The sequence below is a fragment of the Crocodylus porosus genome, unplaced genomic scaffold (genome assembly GCF_001723895.1).
Source record: "Crocodylus porosus isolate Cpor-Errol unplaced genomic scaffold, CroPor_comp1, whole genome shotgun sequence".
Taxonomy (NCBI): domain Eukaryota; kingdom Metazoa; phylum Chordata; order Crocodylia; family Crocodylidae; genus Crocodylus; species Crocodylus porosus.
Window position 1 is genome coordinate 36,583,204 of NW_017728886.1, and position 22,536 is coordinate 36,605,739.

A 22,536-nucleotide genomic window follows, 5' to 3' on the forward strand; every position below is an offset into this window, starting at 1 on the left:
GTACTGCATCCAGTTTTGGGCTCCACAATTCAAAAAGGATGTGGAGAAGCTTGAGCGAGTCCAGAGGAGAGCCACGCACATGATCAGAGGTCAGAAAAACAGACCTTATGATGAGACGCTGAGAGCCATGGGAGTCTTCAGCCTAGAAAACTGCAGGCTCAGGGGTGATCTGGTGGCAACTTATAAGTTTATCGGGGTGCTCATCAGGATTCAGGGAAACATCTGTTCACCAGAGCACCCCAAGAGATGACAAGATTGAACAGTCACAAACTCCTCCACGACCGATTCAGACTGGACATAAAGAAGAACTTCTTTACTGTCCAAGCCCCCATAGATTACCACCGGAGGCAGTTCAAGCACCCACTTGGAACACCTTCAAGACACATTTGGATGCTTATCTTTCTGGGAACCTATAATCCCTTCTGACTTCCTTCCCATGGGGCAGGGGGCTGGACTCAATGATCCTCCCGGGTCCCTTCCAGCTCAAATGTCTATGAAATCATTGAAATACATAATAGCATGACTGCTTTCACCTATGGAGTTTGCTACAAGATCTGTCTTCTCTCCTTTGCCTTTAAGAAGCTAGGTGATGTGTTGGGGTAATTAATAGCAGAAAAAAACCTTGGTGGAAAGTTTTTTGAGAAGTTAGTTAATTTTTGCCTTATTTATTTTGCTACTGGGATTTTTGTATTTGATCTTGGACTGATTGTTAGATTTGCTTCTTTTTTCTTTAAATGATTGTCAGGGTCATCCAGAACATTAGACAGGTGTTGTCTTGTTATAGAAAAGTAGCCTCTGAATAGAGAAGGAAATTAAGAAACTGGAACAAATGTTGTTCTTGGTTATAGCCACATGCCTGTGTGGATCTCCATGTACAAATCTATAAATGTAGAGAGCAGGATTTGATCTTGCATACCACAACTATTTTCAAATACTTGGTGTCTTTGTTCTGCAGTTTGTGGTGGAACCCTCATGAAACCCGAAGGAGGGAATTTTACTTCTCCAGGTTATGATGGCATCCAAAATTACACAAGTAACTTGAACTGTGAGTGGACCATTGAAAATCCATCCCATTACAATTCATCCACTTATATCTTCTTTGCATCTTTCCACTTGGAACAGCACCAGGATTGCCAGTTTGATTACCTAGAGCTACGAATAGGTATGTATGGTCAACAGGAGCAAAAGAATGAATTGAAAAGTTTGAGACATTTGTTGCCTTAATTACAGCAATGCTTCAAAAAGTGACCAGTATTTGATGTGGCACTAAATGGCATAACAGAGGTCTAACAATATAAGGCACACATGGTCACAGGGTTAACATACCAATATTACTTGAGAGACAAGAATTTCTTGGAGTGATAGCTTTTATTGGACCAACTGTGTAGCAGAGTTAGAAAAACTTTTGAATACAAGACATTCTTCATCAGGTCTCTGATGAAGAATGCCTTACATTTTAAAGATCGTCTAACTCTACTACACACAATTTCTGGACCGTCACTGCTACAACATTTCTCTTACATTACAGTATTACCTGTGCAAGTGACAGCATTAGGTATAAATCATCTGCAGGAACAAACAACTGGAACTGATGTATTAAAAATGGCTCTGCCAGTACTGACTACAGTACAAAAGCACCAAAAGCCTTGTCTAGGAAACATAGGACCTGATTTACTACTTCTTTACTCCAGTTTTATTATTGTACCAAAGCCAATGACGTTAAACCAATAAAAAACTGGAGGAGTGTTTTTGAGTTCTGTTAGCACTAACTAATGTGTAGTTTGTCTAATATATGAGCATTCTCTGCCCATGCCTTGTTTGGGATGTTTCACTGTAAGTCATAATGAAAGGTACTGCAGTGCCTCTTTCTTGTAATATTAAAAATGGCTCAACTGGTATTGACTACAGTATGAAAACACTGTACAACTTTGCCTTCAGAGGACATATCAGTGAGTCTTAGAAATTTACACTAATTTACAAGAAAATTAGTTTTGAAAGGTGAGCAAAATGAGGGGAGAAATATATGTCATCACCATCTACATAGGTGTACGCTGGTCTACTGCCTTTTACTTTGAGAATGCAATTTTGGTTCTAGACATGGAACTGGGAATGCTTAGAAAAACAGCCAAGAAAGAGAAGAATGAAAATAAATCCCTGTGCTCCTGCCATTTGGTTAAGTACTAAAGTCAACTGCCAGTGGCAAGAAATGTTTTGTGGCATTCTGTGCAGTTTTGGTCCCTAAACAATACCATTTACTTTGGCCAAACTAATGGATTTTTCAGTTTCCATAAGACTGGTCTCCTGACAAAGACAGGCTGTTGTAATTCTGCTCCATATGGTGACAAGTCAACATTTAGTAAAGTGTTCATGCTGCAGAAGGTCACTGTATTACGGCAGATGATCCCTGAGGAACTCTACAGGAACAGCCATGAATTTGGGAGACAGCTTTTGTTCAGTAGCAGGACATGGACATTGAATCAAGAGAAGTGGGGGAGTAGTTTCTTGTAATTGTCCATAATGCACATATTATTACAGTTAAAATGGTAGGAAAATTGCTTCCATACACACTGGATATTTACTGGAAAGTGTGGTTAGCCCCAGTAGATGAAACAAATATTTCATTTCAAGCTTTATAGGGTAAATCTTAATTCTAAAAGGTCAACTGTGGTGGAAGTGGGACTGCTCCTAACGTACACCCAACTTTTAATTTTTAAAGGGAATTCTTTGTTTTTCTGTGATAGTTCCTTGATTTTATTATTTAAAATATGCTCTTGTGTTTGAAATGCAGTCAGCCACATGGGTGATTGTTGTGCTAACTACCCATACATTTTCTTCTTCAAAACTGCTTTGTCTTTCAAGAGAATACATAACAGAATATTGATAAATGTTCCCTGGCTCTGGCACCATAAGTATTCCTATTAAGCTCTATGGCTCTACAGAAAGTGATGCATATGGAATAAATAGTCATACTTTGTTCTTTTCACATATGTGAACATATGTTCTTTTCTTTGTGTTACATTAAAAATAAAGCTTTCTTCATTTGCTCCTCATTTCCTAATTTAACTTACTTTTGGATTGATTAGATAATAATCAGATAAGATTGACTGGATTTTTTTACTCAGGGGATGCTGATGGAGAGCTAATAGCCAGACTCTGCGGCCAGACAACACCTACAATGCCACTAGTGGTAGCTGCTCCTCGGATCTGGGCTCACTTCAGAAGTGATGAACATGTAGAAAACAGAGGATTCTCTGCTCATTACGTATTTGAGGGTAAGTGACATGATAGGCAGTTAATTTCCCTCCCTGCATCTAACATAAGTCTCCCCTGCTATAATTTCAGGCCATTATTTCTTGTTCTATTTCCTGTGGACATGAAGAGCAATTGATTACCTTCTTCACTGAAGCAACTTTTATATATTTGAAGACTGTTATCATGTCTTTCCTCTTTAGTTTTCTGTAGACTAAACATGCTCAGTTCTTTCACAAAACATGCTTTTTAGACCTCTAATCATTTTAGTTTTATTCTGCTGAAATATTACTGACATCATAACTGTTTCCCTAACATATGCAGTTCCTCAGATATCAAACCCACTGTCTCCCTTTTATTTCAGCTTGTGGTGGCATACAGACAGGGGAAAATGGAATGATCTCTAGTCCTAACTACCCAGAACCTTACAACAATTTAAATCACTGTTCTTGGTTGCTGGTAGCGCCTGAAGGTCAGACCATCACTGTGAGTAATGCAAAGTACATTGTGTAGCAGATTGTTAATGCAGTTAATGTAGTGAATACACCATGTGATTCTGTTGGCAAAGTGATTAACTTTTTTAATAATATCCAAAAAAGAGACATATTAAAGAATACTGTCATCATTAATCACATTGAAGGAAGGGGAGATAAAGATAAAGCTGCCTGTAGCCTTAGAGCAGGGGCAGGCAATTATTTCGGGCAGAGGCAAGCTGTCAAGGGCTGCATTGGTAGCTATGCTCCTTGGCAAGTGCTCCACCCCCTGGTTGCCATCTTGAGACTGGAAGTCCCACCCCCAAACCCTTGACCTTTGCCACCAGAAGTCTCCTTGCCCCCGGAAATACTCCTTTCACCAAGGGGTTTTGCCATTTCAGAACCAGAAAAATACCAAATTATATTCTAAAATTGAACGCTTAGAACATACATTTATTTGATTTTAAAAAATATTTTTGTCCTGATTTACATGCGTTTGTCTAGTGCACATAGAAGGGATTGCACAATAGCTTAAAATAAAGTCTTAACTCATGTACATTGTGGGGGGTGGGTATAGGTTTTTGGGGGGCTGTTAGTGTGTGGGTATGTGGGGTGTGGGAGAGGGTGTGGGTGAGAGAGCATAAGGGTGTGTGTGGATATAGGGGTGTGGGTGAGGGGTGGGTATAGGGTTTGTGGGGGTATTTGTGTGGGGAGAGGGTGGCTGGGATACATGAGGGGATGTGGGTGTGGTGGTCTGCATGTATGGCAGTGTGAAGTGGGTGTGGATGCATGTGTACGATGGGGTATGTATGTGGGACTTGCCCTATGAACATATACACACACCCCTTCACATGTCTCTCCCTCTTTCACTGCACTCTCTCTCTCTCCCTCCCTCATTGCTCTCTCTGTTCCTCTCTCCCCCTCCCTCATTGCAGTGACATGGATGCATGCACACACATGCACCACACACACGTACCCTCCTGCTCCTGGCCCTGGGGTACCTGTGTGGTTCCCATGGGCCGGTGATGCAGCCAGGGTTATGTGGTGCTGAAGCAGCCAGCTGGCATGCAGGGAAGCAATGAAATCTGCAGCTCACGTGGCCAGAGCCTGGGCTCCAGGAGGCTTTCTCTAGCCTGGTTTCCCCCCAGCTCTCTTCCCCCCCATCTGCCATTCAGTTGAGCAGTGGGGAGGCGTGCAGGGCAAGGGGCATCCAGCAGAGGATAGCAATACTTCTTGTGCATGGCTCCCCAGCAATAGCAATACTTCTTGCGCATGGCTTCTTATGCATGGCTCCTTCTTGTGCATGGTGCCCAGAAGCTGAGCAGAGGGAGTAGTAGGGCACTCGAGTGAGAACTCCAGTGTGAGAGGCAGGCAAGGGGCTGTGCTGTTCCTTGTTGCTCGGGACCCAGCACCAGGCAGTGAGGAGGTGAAGCGGAGTGGCAAAACTTCTCCCACCAGAAACTCCAGTGTGAGAAGCAGGAGGTGGCAACTGGCAACTGCTCCTCCCCACCTGCTATACAGGATGGGGAAGCAGCTGTTCCCACATGCCCTCTCAACACTGGAGTGACCCCAGTCTAAGGGAGACACAAAGGTCTTTCTCCTGGTTCTGCCTCTCCTGGTAAACTGGGAAAAACTGTACAGACATTCAGTTTCCTGGGAACAACTTAACCCTGGTAGTTCCAGATTATTCTACTCCTGAAACAGTCATTTTTGCCCCAGATGAAAAAGCAAACTGGTTTCTACCAGGAGAGCAGTGCTGATGAGGAGGCCTTCTTATGGTCACTTATGTGCCACAGCTTGTAGAATTTCTCCTCTGCCCTTTGGTGCAGGGGTCCAGCCAGTGGCAGGTAAGATTTGTATCAAGGAAGAGTGTCTTTCCTTGAGCTTTTAAATTGTGACTCTGAAAATGACTTTGTAAAAACAGCATCATAATATTCCATGTATTTTAACCATTTCCAAATCATGTTTCCACAGCTTACAACCGAAAAGAGGTTCTAGTAAAGGCAAGCCCAGTAAACCCAGCTTGGGAAAAGAGCTGCATTAGAGTGGTCACTCTATATGTACTTGTGTGTTTGAGGGAATATGAGGAAATTTTAATAAACAAAATCTGCACAAATCTTTTAATTTATTTTAACTAGCATTACTCCTACATGAGTGATTTACTCTATGCTTTATCATTATAGAAACTCCCATCATTAAGGCTGCCCAGCTATTTCCATTATAAGATCTCACTTCCAGTTGCATGTGATTTCCAAATTTGGGCTAAAATCATTCATATTTGCCCTGTACCTCAGGCTGAGTTCTTTTGGAAATTAATATTCCCTGAGACTACAGGGATACTGACTTACCACTTTGCCAGACTCTTTCACACAAATCCCCACTCTTAGAAACTGGTAATAATACCTCATTGGAAGAGTGCCAGGCACTCATTACTGCTGGTAAATAGTACATTTCATACAAACTCAGGAGCCTATTTGATCTGTGGATTCAGTGTCTGAGGCTGGAAATCCCACTCCTGAGCATATCACCCCAAGGACAAATAGTGCAAATACCAAGGGTGAGCAGTACACTCCATTCTTCCTGTCTGATTCATTCTACCTGTCTGCAAGTACACATTTTCATTTTTCAGTTCTGCAGCAGTTTCTTTCAAGTTCAGCAGAGTCATTTCCACTAATTGTTAATTGTTGTAACCCAACAAAAGAAAAGACATTAGATTCTCTGCTTAAGTGGCCAAGTTTAAATTAAAATGTTTTAAGCCTTAATTCAGGGAAGCATTTAAAGATGTGCCCAAGTCCATCCCTATTCAAGAAATAACTTAAGGAAGTGTTAAATTTTAAGTGTGTTTTAAATTTAAGCCTTGTTGATTTCAGTTCTGAACTTACCTAAATATCTTTTTTCCCCCTTATGTCTATCACTGGACTATTGCTTTTAATTCCAGCAGAACACAACCAACAAAGTACTACGGTCAAGGCAGGTTTTAATAGTTTAGATTATTAGCAGTTTCGGAGCCAGTCCGGAACTGTTAGTGGACTTGGTCTGAACTATTCTGCTGTATCTTACGGGTACATACGGCTTCAGGTTCTGAATGTCTCTTTTGTTTGCAGCTCAGCTTTACAGCTTTTGCTGTTGAACAGCATTCAGTCTGCCGCTGGGATTCAGTCACGATTCTGAATGGTGGCTCGCCTGGTTCTCCTATGATAGGACAGTATTGTGGAACTATATCTCCTGGAACCATTCAGTCCGGTTCCAGCAAGCTAGTGGTGATTTTTAACTCAGCCCATTCAGTGCAAGGAGGTGGATTTTATGCAACATGGACAGCAGAATCTTTAGGTAAGAGTCACATGATTTATGAGGAGAAGCTAAGGGCACCTCCTACAAATCGCCAGTGCCTTACAGCTGAATGCAGTAGAAGCCTCAACATTTGAACATTTTGACCAACTCCTTTATTTGTTACTATTTCCCTAGGATGTGGTGGAATCATTCATTCAGATAATGGTACGATCAAGTCTCCACATTGGCCACAAAATTTTCCCATGAATACCAGATGCACATGGACCATCATCACTCATGAAAGCAAACACTTGGAGATGAGCTTTGACAATAACTTCCAGATCCCTGATAGCAATGGGGGATGCCAGCGCAGTTATGTGAAGGTAAAAAGAACATGTTTGTGTGTTTAGCATTAAAAACTCTACCTTTGTTATTATGTTGCAGTAGAGATTTCAAATGCACAAATATAAGGAACTTCAAAGTTCCAGTTCCTGCAGCAAAACTGAGCCTTTGTTTTGCATAATAGTCAGGGATCCAGGATTTCTGTTTCCCACAGAAAGACAGGGTAAATCACAGCTTTTACCTTTTACTGGAGGCAAACACGGAGTTTTCATTTTTCTGGAGAAGTTGGCAGATTTTGCAGTTTTGCGATGAGCTCTCTGCAGGCTGGCAGAGTTCCAGCCTGCAGGGGGGTGGGAGGGAGTGGGACGAGGGTGGGCAGGCAGGAGGTGCCATGTGCATGCACATACATATGGTCTCAGGCAGCCTGGAGAGCAGCTCCTGCAGGTAAGTGCAGGGAGGAGAGGGGGAATTGACCCCCTGTAGGGAGGGAGCAGGGGAGTTGGGCGGGCTGGGGCTGGGGCTGGAGCTACTGCCCAGCTGGGCAGTGCATGGGGCTTGAGGCCCAGGGCTGCAATGCATGGCTGCAGGGCCCGGGAAGCTGACCCTGAACCTTTCCTATGGTAGGTGTTATACAAAAGTATAACAGAAAGACAGCCTCCATCCTAAATTTCCTTATGATCTAAATGGAAGACAGAAGACAACAAGAGCAAACACAGATAGAGACAGCAGACAACTAGGACCAGTGAGGAGATAACTATGTACTGAGTAGGGCTTCACTAAGAATAATGAATCATAATGGTGATGACATAGCCCTAAATATTTTTAAATATGTCAGTATATAAGATGTTGGAATTTTCTTAACACTCCTTTTTATTTCAATTATAATTGGAAGACAAAAATCTTACATTTCATATGCAGGCTATTAAAAGCCACTTGTTCTGAAGGCATTAGAATAGAGTGGGACATGCCTGGAATTCCTGTTTAATTTTTTCTTTGGCATGTGTTCTGTGTTTCTCTATTCATTCTCTCCCAACCAATACAACTCCCACTTGTAATAAAGGGCAAACACAATTTGTTATCATGTAGGAGGACTTGAGTATCTGGATATCTCTGTGTCATGAAGTGGCTGAAAATGAAACAGTATTCATTTTTAAAAGCCATGAAAAACTAAATATTAAATTTGCAAATCCATGTCCTGCCTTATTGAGCTGTAACTGTAAGTATGTCACTTAAAAATTTAATTTAGTATCTATCACATCTTACTGCTGCCTAACAGCTCTGTTCAATACAAATGTCCAAAGTGTCCTAGACAGCCATACTGAGCATCCTTTGCAGAGATGAGAACATATAGGCAAAACATTGAAATGGTAGAAACCAAACACCAAGATTTTTGAGTGGCTGGTGATCTTGAGTACTTCAGTTTTTGGCTGCCCAACTTAAGATGGCTAAAGGGCTACAGATGGATTAAAAAACAATGATTTTTAAAATAAAAATCTTTTTTATTTGAATAAAATTTTTAAATTTAATTTATAGTTGTTTTTCTTTATAAAAATAAACCAACTTAAAATGAAATTTGAATTGAATGCAGCATAGGTTAATGTATAAATTTAGTAAAACATTTACTAATAAAAGTTAATCTATTAAAATAATTTAAATAAAATAATATGTTGAGTCAATGAGCCTCTATTGAAACTCTGATCCTAAGGGCTGATTTTCTTCTATATAATAATGCGGGGGGCGGCATCTAATTTTTTAAGTCAATCTTTAAAAATATGGCACAGTATTTCATGTATATGGGGCTTGACCCTGACAGGGATGCAGGATCTATATTACTGGATGCAAAAGATCAGCAAAGTCATCACAGGTGTTGGACCCTAATGTCACAAATGTAGCAAAGATGAGAAGACATGAAAGAGAAAATAAGCAATCTGAAATATTTAATATATGGCTGCAGTGCTCCCTTGATGCATCTTCTAGCCCAAGATTGAAATATTCCAAGAATAAAAAAAAAAAAATTGAAAATGCAAAATACTTCCATAGCAGCCATTTTGCTTCATCCTCACTGAAGAGAACTGGAGGATCAAGAGAACTGGGGGATCAAGTTAATTCTCCCTCAACATGTACCATGGAATTCAGTGGTTTGATCTGTTTACTATGAACCTTCCTATTCTGATGACCATCTTTGAAGAAAATCATGGCAAAATTGATGGAAGTATCACAGCTAGAGTAGTCAGCATTGGACTAAAGAGAAATGTAGAAGATATCGGCGATGCATAGGGGGTGCAAGTGCACCCCCCCCCCCCCAGAATGGCCGTGCATCCCCTGGAAGCACCAGCCATGAAACTGAACCCCCCCACCCCAGCTGGCGATCAGCCACTGGGGGGCCCTTCCACCTGTCAGCAATCTGCTACCTCCCCAAACTCGAGAGGCACCAGTCGCCCATGGTAGAAGATATGCTGAATAGACTAAAACCTATTCTCATAGCCTTGGACAAACCACAGAAAGATTGCTGCTATATTCTGGATGCTGTTGAAATTTGGAAAGAACTTTGAGACTATTAAATCAAAAAACACCCCATGGCAAAGTTAAATTGGTGGCAGTAAAGAATTGGATTTATCAGGCACTTACTCCACCTTATTTTCTTGCCAGTATCCTAAATGTGAAGTACCAGGGTAGATACCTAACTGCTGAAGAGGAAAATGCTGCTATGACAAGGGCATCTACTAATCACCCATCAGTCATGCCAGCCATACAAAAGTTCAGAGCTAGCAGCAAACCATTCAAGCAGTACATGTTTGCTGAGGATGTTTTAAAGAAAGTCATACCCCCTGAACTGATGGAAGACCCTAGCAAAGCACCTGGAACCAGAGTTTGTTAAAGAGCTAAACCAGCTTTTACCAGCAGTAGCCTCCTCTACAGGTGCAGAAAGAATAGTTTCTTTATTTAGACTGGTTCATTCAAATGGGAGTTGAAAAAGCAAAAAAGCTTTTCTCTTCCAGTCTGTGAATGAAAAGGGGGAGGCAGATGAGATTTATGAGTTCTAAAAACTTGAAAGGTGGCAAAAAATTTCAAAACAGCCTAGGTAAAAATAAATAAATAAATATTGTTTCATTTTAAAAAGAATTAGGCAAGTAGGGACTTTTCTAAAATGCCTAGGTGAAAGTCATTTGAAGTTAAGTCCCCATGGTGACCTGAAATAATTCATTTAATTCACTAACCATTGTTCATATGTCTAATACTGTACCAATTACTACTAGTGTTTAATAAAATAGTTAGTTGTAAATGTGTACCATGTTTTGAATTTTAAAAAGTGTCTGTACCTAAAACATTAGTTTTACTTAATACATTTGAAGAAAATGAATCATCTAGTGAATAAACCATATATATTTCACCATTTTATAGCATACAAAAATGTAGGCTATTAGCAATCCAAATATATTAAGCTATGTGTATTGCACTATATATATTTTTGTGTACCTAGAAAACATATGTACCAAATCTACTGTATTTAGTTGTACATCAACATGCTTTACTTGTTATATCAACCAAGGAAAAAGCACCTTGGTTGATGAAGAAGAAGAAGGCCAATGTGGTGCCTATCTTCAAGAAATAGAGGAAAGTGGATCTGGAAAACTAGAGGCCCATCAGCCTGACCTCTGTCCTGGGCAAGGTTTTGGAAAAGATAATCAAAGAGGCCATCCTTAACACACTAGCTGCTGGCAATATCCTGAGGGATACCCAGCATGGGTTTCTTGTGGGTAGGTCTTGCTTGACCAATCTCATTTCCTTCTATGACCAGGTGACCTATCACCTGAACAAGGGAGAGGAGATTGATGTCATATATCTTGACTTCAAAAAAGTCTTTGAAATGGTATCCCGTGTTCACCTCTTGGCAAAACTGGCCAACTGCAGTCTCCAGTCCACCATGATCCTCTGGCTGGAGAATTGGCTCTGTGGTTGGACCCAGACAATGGTGGTTGATAGAAGTCAATTGTCGTGGTGTGCTGTGACCAGTGGGGTCCCCCAAGGCTCTGTGCTTGGACCCATATTGTTCAACATCTTCATTAATGATGTGGACATGGGTATCAGAAGCAGCCTGGCCAAGTTCACTGATGATACCAAACTCTGGGGTAAAGCCTCCACACCTGAGGACAGGAGGGTGGTCCAGGCTGACTTTGACAGGCTCAGCAAATGGACAAGAACCTGATGGTGTTTAATGCAGAAAAATGCCAGGTTCTCCACCTTGGGAGGAAAAACTTGCAGCATCTCTATAGGCTCGGCAGTGCTATGCTGGCACTATGGATGAAAGGGACTTGGGGGTCATCATTGACCACAAGATGAAGATGAGCCTTCAGTTGATGTTCCAGCTAGTAAAGTGAGAAAAACACTGGCTTGCATCCATAGATGCTTCTCAAGTAAATCCCGGGACATCATTCTCCCGTTGTACTTGGCATTGGTGCGGCCACAGCTGGAGTACTGCATCCAGTTTTGGGCTCCACAATTCAAAAAGGGTGTGGAGAAGCTTCAGAGATTCCAAACAAGAGCCACGCACATGATCAGAGGTCAGGAAAATAGACCTAATGACAACAGGCTCAGGGCTATGGGGCTCTTTAACCTGAAAAAGGGAAATCTCAGGAGCAATCTGATGGCCACCTATAAGTTTATCTGAGGTGTTGAGACCCGGTGGGTCAAACTTCAGGGAGGGCGGGGGGAGAGGGATCTGGTGCTGGGGTTTACTACAGGCCACCACATCAGGAGGAAGAGCTGGATCTGGAAGTCTCCAGGCAGCTGGGGGAGGCTGTGCATGCAAAGGATGTTGTGGTCATGGGGGATATGAATTACCCTGATCTCAACTGGGAGGAGCAGTTGGCCAGGTCTAGCCACTCACAGAGGTTCCTGATGTGCGTACAGAACCTGCACCTTGTGCAGGAGGTACTCTTCCCCACTAAGGGAAACGCCATACTGGATCTGGTGTTAGCCTCTGAGGATGACCTGGTGGGTGAGCTGCTTGTACAAGGGAGACTAGGGGACAGTGGTCATGAAATGATCCAGTTTGCTATTCAGAGAAAGGTGAGGAGGGTAACTAGCACAGTGCAAATGCTTGACTTTAGGAAAGCCAACTTCGATGTGCTCAGGGCAGTAGTCAAGGAGGCACTCGGAGCCCAGGGTGTAGCTAGTATGGGGGTCCAGGAAAGGTGGTCCTTCCTCAAGGAGGCTATCCTTGGGGTGCAGCAGGACGCAATTCCTCTGCACAGGAAGGCGGGAAAAGGGTCCAAGAAACCTTCATGGCTGAACACGGATATCCAGGCTGGCCTGAGGGCAAAGAAAAAAGCATACTGGCGGTGGAAGCAGGGGGCAAGGACAAAGGAGGAGTACACCTCCCTGACCCGAGCTTGTAGGGATTTGGTGAGGAAGATGAAAGCAGCACTAGAGCTTCAATTAGCTTCTGGGATTAAGGATAACAAAAAGTCCTTCTTCAAGTAGATAGGTAGCAAGAAGAAATCTTGGGGTAACATTGGATCCCTGCGAGGCAGGGCAGGGCAGTTGGTGACGAACGCGGGAGAGAAGGCAGAACTCTTCAACAAGTTCTTTGCCTCCATGTTCCTGTCTGCTGACAATGGGGTGCTCTCAGCTGATAGCATAGAGAGGCCCAGGAAGGATGCGAGTCCCCCGACTGTTAGTTCAGACCTAGTTAAGGATTACCTGGAGGGCTTAGATGTGTCCAAGTCAGCAGGCCCAGATGACCTTCATCCGAGGATGCTGAGGGAATTGGCTGGTGTCATTGTGGAGCCATTGGCACGGCTGTTTAAGGACTACTGGTGCTCGGGCCAAGTCCTTCAGGACTGGAAAAGGGCCAATGTGGTCCCTATTTTCAAGAAGGGGAGAAAGGAAGAGCCTGGCAACTACAGGCCAATCAGCCTCACTTCCATCCTGGGGAAGGTCTTTGAAAAAAGTATCAAGGGCCACATTTGTGACAGCCCTGCAGAGGAAGTGAGGTTGAGGGGTTGAGGGGCATGGGTTTGTGCAAGGCCGATCCTGCCTAACTAACCTGGTCTCTTTCTATGACTCAATGATCTTCTGAAGTCCCTTCCAGCCCTAATGTCTATGTAATCTATGAAATATGAAACCTTTCTTTACAAAAAAAAAATATATATACAACAGGAAAAGCCATTTAAATTCATTTAACTTCATTCACCAATCCTGAAGATCTGTATAATTATCAAAAAATAGCCCTTCATTGTGGCCCAAGCTAGACACCCAAAACTGAAGAACTCAAAATCATTAGGGACAAGCTTTTGAAATGTTTGGCCAGAATGTGCATTACTTATACTAATCACTTAACTATCCCAGACAGCAGACAGCTATACTCATAAGTAATATTACACACATGCCAACATATTGCTGGGATCAGGCAGTACCTAGTAGGGGAGTATGAAATGGGCTATATTCAATTCAGATTAAGCCGGAATCAGGGACAGTGATTCGATTAATTGATTCAGATCACTGTCCGTTATTCGATTTGGCCAAATCCAAATCTGAAGATTTGATGCTGGTTTAGAGTATCAGCAATTCAGTCTTAGACACAGCTTTAAATGTTTTTTCTACAAACCTGAAGGTACCAGCGCGGCTAGTGAACGCTACAATGCTGAGGTGGGTGGAGCATCACTCTGGTCCACAGTGGACCAGAAGTACATTCAGTACGCTGGGCCCCTCCCCTGTGTCCCCCTGGCTCAGCAATCCATACTCAGGAGGCACCAGTTGCTGAGCCAGGGGTTGACACAGGTGGGGCCCAGCGTGCTCCCTGGTGGACCTGGAAGTGGACAAGAAGTGCTTCTGGTCCATTTCCGGGTCTGCTGACGAGCGTGCTGGGGAGTCCCCCATGCTTCTGTGGTATGCTTCATCTGCCCCAGCATTGCAACGTTCACGAGCCACCTGGAACCTTAAGGTATGTTAGAAAAAACATTTAAAGCTGTGTCAATGTCCAATTGCAGAATCTTTCCAAATCAATTTGGAGGGTTCCAATTCAATTCAGAGAGATTAAAGGGTCTCCTGGTTCAGTTTGGATTCGGAGATTTAGCCACCGAATCAGGCTGAATCTCTGAATCGAATCAGGGACTAAAGCTTTGCACAGCCCTAGTATCTAGCTACCTGTCTTCTAAGCCAGCTGTTTGAATAACCATTACAGTTTTAGAGGGCTGTTCTGTATTTGTTTTATCTTGACACTGTTTTAGCTTGTAAAACAGATTTTAATAGAGTAGTATTCATTTTCCTTATATTTTGCTTAGAAAAGTGGCAAGCAAACACATTGATTGGAAAATATTAGACAATTAAAAATAAAATCTTACTTCACCATATAGTTTTTGAAACCTGAAGCAAACAACATTTGGTTAATATCTTTGAGTAAAAGTCCTCATCTAAGAATGAGCTTAATTATCTGCATGACTTCAAGGATTTACATATTTGTTTAGCCCCAAGCTTGTGTTGAAATTTCATTTACTTAAATGGGATTTAAGTATGTGCTTAAAGTTAAGCAAATATTTAGGCTCCTGTCTGAATAAGATTGGAGTTAAGTACCAGCTTAACATTAAAAATATATGCAGTTTCCTGAACTGAGACTTAAACTAACCTTAAAATGAATACCAGTACATCTGGCTTGCATATATTTATAGCACAATGCACAGAAATAAAATAGGGATAAGAATTAATACATTTCAGCTGAATTCACTTCCATCCTTATAATTTTTGGTACTTTTGGGGGAACTAATTTTCCTTGAGGAACTGTTGCAAATGTAATTATTACATTGACTGCATTTAAAAATACTAAATTATTTCCATTTTTGGTCTGTCAGGTATGGAGAGGAAATAATGAAGATGAAGCATCTTTGCTAGCCACAGGATGTGGAAGCTCAGCTCCTGGCTCTGTTATTGCTCCCAGCAATGTGATAACTACAGTGTTTCAATCTCAAGATACTCCTGGGTATGGTTTCTCTGCATCTTTCATAAGCAGTAAGTGACACTAAAGTGAAATATAGCAGAGACCTCTTTAGATTAACAGCGAACAGCCACCTTAACTGGCTGCCATCTTTGGACCTCAGTTCAACAAGACTCTCAAGCATGTGCCAAACTTTAAGGCCCTGGGTAGTCTCACTGAACCCAGTGGAAGTACTAAATGCTTGAATTTGGCGGATGCTAAAGAACCATGTTGAATTAGGGCCCCAATGATGGCTTTAGTTTGTTGTTTTGTGGTAAAAAAGGAAGACCCTGGTTCTGAGGTATTCATTTCTTTTTAACAAAACTGTTTGGAAGAGAGGGCTCTAGAATTCTTAAGGAATGAAAAAAGTATCCTTTCTGCATTTGACAGTTTAACCTGTCTTTATTATCTTCTGCAAAACATGTTTAACTTCTTTTTCTAAGTACAGAATTGCTCTTGCTGCTCTCTTGATAATGTATTCAATGCTCTGTGTCTGAATTGCTTTTGACAGACTTAACTGAATTCTTTCAACAACTGACTCATCTTTTGTTTTGCCTGATTTCACACTGGCTCACGAGCAGCCATTTTTATATGTCCTCTCTATTCCCTTATTTCAGGGAGGTTAAGGCCCACTGAACACATAAATGTTATTGTCTTGACAAAAATATTTTTTAGTGTGCTGCCAAAGCAAATCCAGTTTCCTTTCACCTCAGTCAGATTAAGAATAGCAGGAAAATGCATATTAAGGCTCTTAAAACAACACTTAACAAGCACATAGAAATCCTTAATTGCAGTAGATTTTACAGAATCTAACTGACACTGATATCTATCAATGACTTTGTGGTGCAGTTATTGTCATTCATTTCACACCGGGCTAGATTTTTCTTCTCCTAGAGTCAATAGCAAAACCATAAGAGAAGGCAATGGCATTCATGTTACTATGTTGTATGCATATTTCATAATGTGGCGCCCATGCATTCATTTGAATTTATACCAAAGAGGTTGCAGTTATGTACTTTAATTTAAGTCAGTGAATTTTAACATGCTCACAGCCAGAAAAAGTCTTTAGAGAAGCAAGATCATGGGGCCCAAATAATTTATTAGTGACACCTACTCCTTTAAAATAAGCAACAGCACTACATGCTTTAGAAATATTTCATTCTAAACCTTACCAGTCCCGTATCCGTGAAGAATCAGTGTCTCATTGCGTTGGATAATGTACTGGCAAATAACAAGGAGGCAGTGCACGCATCTACTCGAGAAGTTTACTGCAGAGTTGACTAATTGGCTACACAGTAAAATGTTGCCATCTACACGTGCAGTACTATTAGGATAGAATAAACTAATTAACTCCATCATAGGATAGTACTGCCAGACACAAGTTCTAACGTATGGCACAGTTATTTACTCTGCCACAATGCATGTGCAGATGCTGATGCAGCTAGTTGGAGCATGAGGGTGCCTCAGTGTGGGGGGCTACCTGCTGGCTAGTCCCACACTGAAACACCCTCATTCCCCTGCCAGCCCCTCCACGGCACAGTTTGCTGAGCCAGCTTCACTGAGTCCCCTGCCAGCTGGGACTGTTCTGCGCTGGCTCAATGTGCTGCGGTCCTAAACGCATGTGCAAGCACAGTGCCTGGGAGCAATAAAATCCAGCGTGAACTGTGCCACAGTTTATTCAGCAGCCTTAATTGCATGTGTAGATGCACCCGGTGTCTACATTTGACCATATAGGGCACTTGTATATGTGACAGGGTTTTAGTCCTTAGGATTGCAGTCTATGCCCCCTAAAATTGAAACAGTGAGTTTTTAATTGAAACAGTGGGTTTGATTTTTCCATCACTGTATATATCAGGGGTGGGCAAAATGCAGCCTGGGGGCCAGATGTGACTTGCTAGGCCATTCTATCTGGCCTGTGGGGCCCCTAAAAAAATTTAGAAAATTAATAGTTATCTGCCCCGGCTGCCTGTCATGCGGCCCTCAATGGCTTGCCAAAACTCAGTGAGCAGCCCTCCGCCCAAAATAATTGCCCGCCCCTGGTATATTTGTTGTTATCCTGGTGGCCACAGGTGCCAGCTGAAGGCAGAAGCGGTGAGGAGCCTAATCCCTCTTTCTTTTTTTCTATTTCCCTGGTGGAGCCTGCCCACCTCTCCCACAGCCAGGGGGGTCTTATCCTGTGCCATTGATCTGTCAGCTTTCCTCCCACCTGTGAGAGAAGTACGCAGGCTTTGCAGAAAAAAAAGGATCAGGATCCTCGCCACTTCTGCCTCCGCTCCTCCTGCCACCTCCCTGCACTGTCCCAGGGCAAACCTGCCCATTCCCAGGTGGCCCTAGGTGCCCTGATGGCTGCAGGAGCCTGCTGAAGGCAGAAGCAGTGAGAGGCCTGATCCATTTTTTCTGCGGAGCTTGCCTGCCACTCCTGCAGCCAGGGGCCAAGCTGACTAATGGTTGCAATGTTCCAAGTTGCAACATTGCAAACTCAACTACATCCTAATGTAGTTTAGTTTACAAAAATTCAAACTCAGTTAAAACCACAGAATTCATGTACGTGTAATGTGTGATGCCATTAAGCCACACAAAGGAAAGTTTTCATCATGGGTATGTCATGACATCATCACATGTACAAGTACCCATACAATCTTGCTGTAAGGCATAATGCAATTTGTGTACCGTTTTAAGCTAAGAATGGATTTTCAGAGGCAATCGGGTGCTCATTTCTCATTGAAATTTAAGTAGATATGAGTGCCTAACTCCCTTACACTCCCTTGAAAATCCTAGAGTGTGTGTCTCATGTTTGCCATACAAATTACTATTACACCCATCTAGGGACTACTGTTGCTGAATGTAGGTACTTCTATTCCCTCTTGCCTTGTCAGGGATTTATTTTAGAGGGAAAAGGCCCTTGCACTCATTTCCCCCCCAGTTTCCTATCTTGTCCATCTTAAAACAAACAAAACATGAATTTTGTCACTCAGTCTAACCCTGCATTTGCTTGCTTGTGTCTACTTCCAGGGTGTGGAGTAAATTTCACTGGCCTTACAGGTCGCATTGTCTCTCCCAACTACCCCAGCCAGTATGACAACAATTTGAATTGCAATTACATCATTGATGTGAGCCCACAGTCATTTGTTATCCTACAGTTTGAGACTTTTCATTTGGAATGTAAGTGTTTGCTTCTTTTACATCTCCCACATAGTCTATTCTGGAAGGGTAAAACAAGTCTCATTTCTTGAAAAATAATCATTGAAATTCTGTACCATGTTTTGCAAAGCAGTTACAGGCAAACATGAGCTAATTTGGAAAAATGACCATGTAGAACTTTGCCAGATGACAGAAATCTTGCAGGAATTGGGGAAGGGAGCATCAGCAGTTTGGGGGTTTGCTCCCAGTTTTGCCACTGACTTTCTTGTAACTTTGACCAAACCATTTATTTTTTTTGCACTTCAACCTCCTCAGTCTGTAAAATGAATATAATCATACCCACATATTGCACAAAGATATAGTGACATCTAATTAATGTTTGTAAACTAGTTTGCAATCTTTGAGCCAAGGACAGAGTTGATGGTGTTTGTTAATTAACAGGCGTCTGGTAGATTTTGCACACTGCCAGAATTTAGCCAGGCAAGAAATATCTAGGGTTTAATTCTGCGCTTTTAGAAGTCAATGACCAACCTCCCACTGACTTCAATATGGCCAGGATTTCACCCAAGGAGTTGTGGCATGGAACAGCTGATTCTGGATTGTCCGGATTACTTTGGTAGCCTTTTTAAAAAGGATGATTTGAATAATTTGCTTTCTGATGAATTGCTGCCTTGGCCAGCAATAAAAATAGATTAATATTTTTTAAAAATCGGAATTATTTTGTATTTCCAAAACATAATTCTGGCCTAACTTTGAGTTTGGTACAAATCTGTGATTCAGCCATGACTTTACCTAAAAGAATTTGGTCATCCCACCAGAAACTTAATTTAGTGCTTTGTGAATTAAAGAAGAGAGCAAGCCAAAATAGAAACAATACAAATGAAACAATTTGGAATAAAAGGCTAATCTTTGTCATCTTGAACAACATATTAAAATACAAGGCAAAACAAATAATGGCCATATTTGTATATGATAATATTAATACATTTTTAGTGAAATATGTTCTAAATTTCCTTAAATAATAATTTGCCTTTATGGTATAGGAAGGCTTAGGTGAAATTAAAAAAACAATTCTATTTAAAAATGTTATTAGGTTTTTTTTATATTAATAGCCATTCAGAAGATGTTATGTACTTGGAACATCTGTTTATAAAGACTAAGGTAAAAAGATATAATATAGGCCTGTCATCAGTATTTACATTATCCTATCATCAGCATTTACACAGGTCACTTAACTGCAGTTGTTTGTTCCTCTGTTGTTATAGTCCTCTTCATTGTATACAAACACAAAGTTCTTAATCATCTGGAACACGAGAAATTGGAATATTAGCAAGAAAGGATCTTATTGTACAAGAAGCCTAACAACCACTGGAAGCGGCTTAAAATGTGTGTGTGGGGGGGGTGTTGTGTAATAGCAGCGGAAAATTGAATTGGTTTAAATTTAAAATGGAAAAGATGATTCTGGGTTCAGTCTTGCAAGTTATTAAGCACCTGCTAAAATGTGTATTTGAGTAGTCCTTGAGAACCTCTTCATTCACAAAGTTAATTGTGTGCCTAAGATTTTTCAGGATCAGATCTTCAGTCTGTTTTTCCAAAGTCATATTACAATTAGGTCCAGCATGAGCATTTTTAGTTAAATTGAAACCAAGTGAGTTTGTTTCTGTGAGCTAATACACATATTGTTGAACTAAGAAAATCAATATGTTTTATTGCTAACTATGAGTTTTGGCTAGATTCCTTTTCTCTCTTCTGGCAAAAGAATGTTTCTTTGGTTACAGAGCCTTGCTTTTATTCTTGTCTGATCTGCAGAGACTATATATTGTTTTGTATTTCCTTCTATTATTCATCAGGTTTTGCTAGTTTATTTTATGTAGCATCAAGCAGATGGGTTCTTTAGGTATTTGATTACTTAGTCTGAAGGACACAGATAAATATTTTCTCCCCTCCTTTCACACTTTAGTCTGTAGGTCTAGGCAACTTTAAAATATTAAAATTAGCAAGAATCCTCCCTGCTCACCCCCTTCCCTGTTTACAGAATTATCTAAGGTGTCTATGCAGGTCCAATCCCCTTATTTCTAATCTTTATTCAAATATACCCTATTTTTAAGTATATGTCCTTAATGGCACCATTTGATAACATCTTATTAGAGTGCTAAAACACTTAAGTTCTCTCCAAGTAAAAGGGAGTCTTTTGTGGAATACTGAGTACCATGAATACTTTGCTTTGTACATGAATACATGTACAATCATTTTGTAAAACATTTACTGTATGGTTTTAGAAGATGTATTTCTTTTCCCAGCTGAAATATATCAGCCAAAGTAATTATTGTTGTCTTTTTTTCTTTGTTTTTTTTTAAACTCAAAGCCATCATTTTGCAATATGGCACAGGATTGCCATCCATTTTGGAATCTTCTGTCTGTTTTCTCAACTGTTTCTAAGCAAGTCAGAAAATAGATGCATTTTGCAATAAATTATTTTGAAAGAAGAGAACTTTAAAGACTTTTGTAATTACTTACTTTCGAAATAGTCCCTTCTGTAAGTTCATGTTGTTTAATATACAATAGGAGTAGATATCAGTATAATGCCTTTGTTACATTATTATTTTTATTATCATACAGTCCAGGAACCCTAGTTATGGACCAGAAACTTATTGTGCTTGGAGTTATACAAACAGAACAAGACAATTCCTGTCCCAATGATCTTACTATTTAAGTATAAGTAAGTTGCATAGGATATAAGTAATATACAAGTATAAGATGAACAGAGACAGACAGATGGAGGAATACTAGAAAATAGTGAGATGATATTGGTTGGTACAGGTGCACCAAAAGCCAGGTGCTCAAGTGTTTTGGAGCAGCCATCAGAACAAAGAAGGAATTGGAATAAGGATAATGAAACTTTGAATATGCTTTCTTCTCCCCAAGCATCAGGGATAGCTTGGTAAAAAGTGCAAAGGGGATTGTTTGAAATGGGCAATGAAGATTGCCACAATGGACCAATAGAAGATAGGAGTCAGAATTTCAGTACTGAGAGACACTGATAAGGAGAAGTAATTCTCCCATCCTATTCCGCACAAGTGAAACCTTTACTGGGAGGACTGTGTCCAGCTTGGGCTACTATACTTTGCATACATGAGCAGTTTGGAAAGAGCCTGGAGGAAAGCAGGAAACATTATTACAGCTCTGGAAGACATGACATATGTAGAGAGGTTCAAAGAACTGGGATTATTTAGTCTAAAAGGTTATTGATCGTGATCTTCAAATGCAAAAAGAGTTGTTATATTGAAGATCATGATCAACTATTCCCTGTGTCCACAGGGGGCACAACAACAACATTTAGACTTGATATTAGAAAGAACTTTCGGAGTATGAAGGGCGTTAAACATTGGCAACAGATTACCTAGGGAGGCCGTGGAATTTCCATCATTGGAAGTCCTTAAATTCAGATTAAACAGATACTTGGCTGGGATGGTTTAGACAGGAGACTAGACTTAAATGCCCTCCTGAGATCCCACCGGACCCTATTTTTCTCTGATTCTCTGATTCTACAATTGGCTGTGAGGGACCATGGAAACAGGCAAACAATGAGTCAAAGCAGTAGACTAGGAAAATGATCTTTGCAGAAGCATTTCGAATGGATATCATAGAATCATAGAATCAATGAGTCGGAAGGGACCTAGACATATCATCTAGCCCGACCCCCTGCCATGGGCAGGAAGGAGCACTGGCAGTGGCAGGGGTCATAATACCCCAGCCAGGTGCCTGTCCAGTCTCCTCTTGAAGATCTCCAGGGAAGATGAGAGCACCACCTCTATGGGCAGCCTATTCCAGGCTCTGGCCACCCATACAGTGAAGTAGCTCTTCCTAATATCTAACCTAAACCTATCCCCCCTCAGTTTGTGGCCATTGTTCCTGGTGACTCCAAGGGAGGCCCTGGTGAACAGATTTTCCCCGAGTCCCTGCTGGTGGCCCCTGATAAAGTTGTAGGCAGCCACAAGATCCCCCCTCAGTCTCCTCTTGAGGAGACTGAAGAGATTCAGGTCCCTCAGCCTCTCCTCATAGGGCTGGCCACAGAGGCCCTCAACCATA

General features: G+C 41.4%; 1 protein-coding gene across 1 annotated transcript in view; it reads left to right on the forward strand.

Moving 5' to 3' along the window:
• The window catches only part of CUBN (cubilin), a 251,865-nt gene that overhangs the window by 184,044 nt on the left and 45,285 nt on the right, over positions 1-22,536 (forward strand). The window contains exons 50-56 of the mRNA XM_019532506.1: positions 956-1,162; positions 3,123-3,272; positions 3,614-3,735; positions 6,827-7,052; positions 7,188-7,375; positions 15,185-15,341; positions 18,319-18,468. Of these exons, the coding sequence (XP_019388051.1) occupies positions 956-1,162; positions 3,123-3,272; positions 3,614-3,735; positions 6,827-7,052; positions 7,188-7,375; positions 15,185-15,341; positions 18,319-18,468 (1,200 nt within the window). The remainder of the gene's footprint in view (positions 1-955; positions 1,163-3,122; positions 3,273-3,613; positions 3,736-6,826; positions 7,053-7,187; positions 7,376-15,184; positions 15,342-18,318; positions 18,469-22,536) is intronic.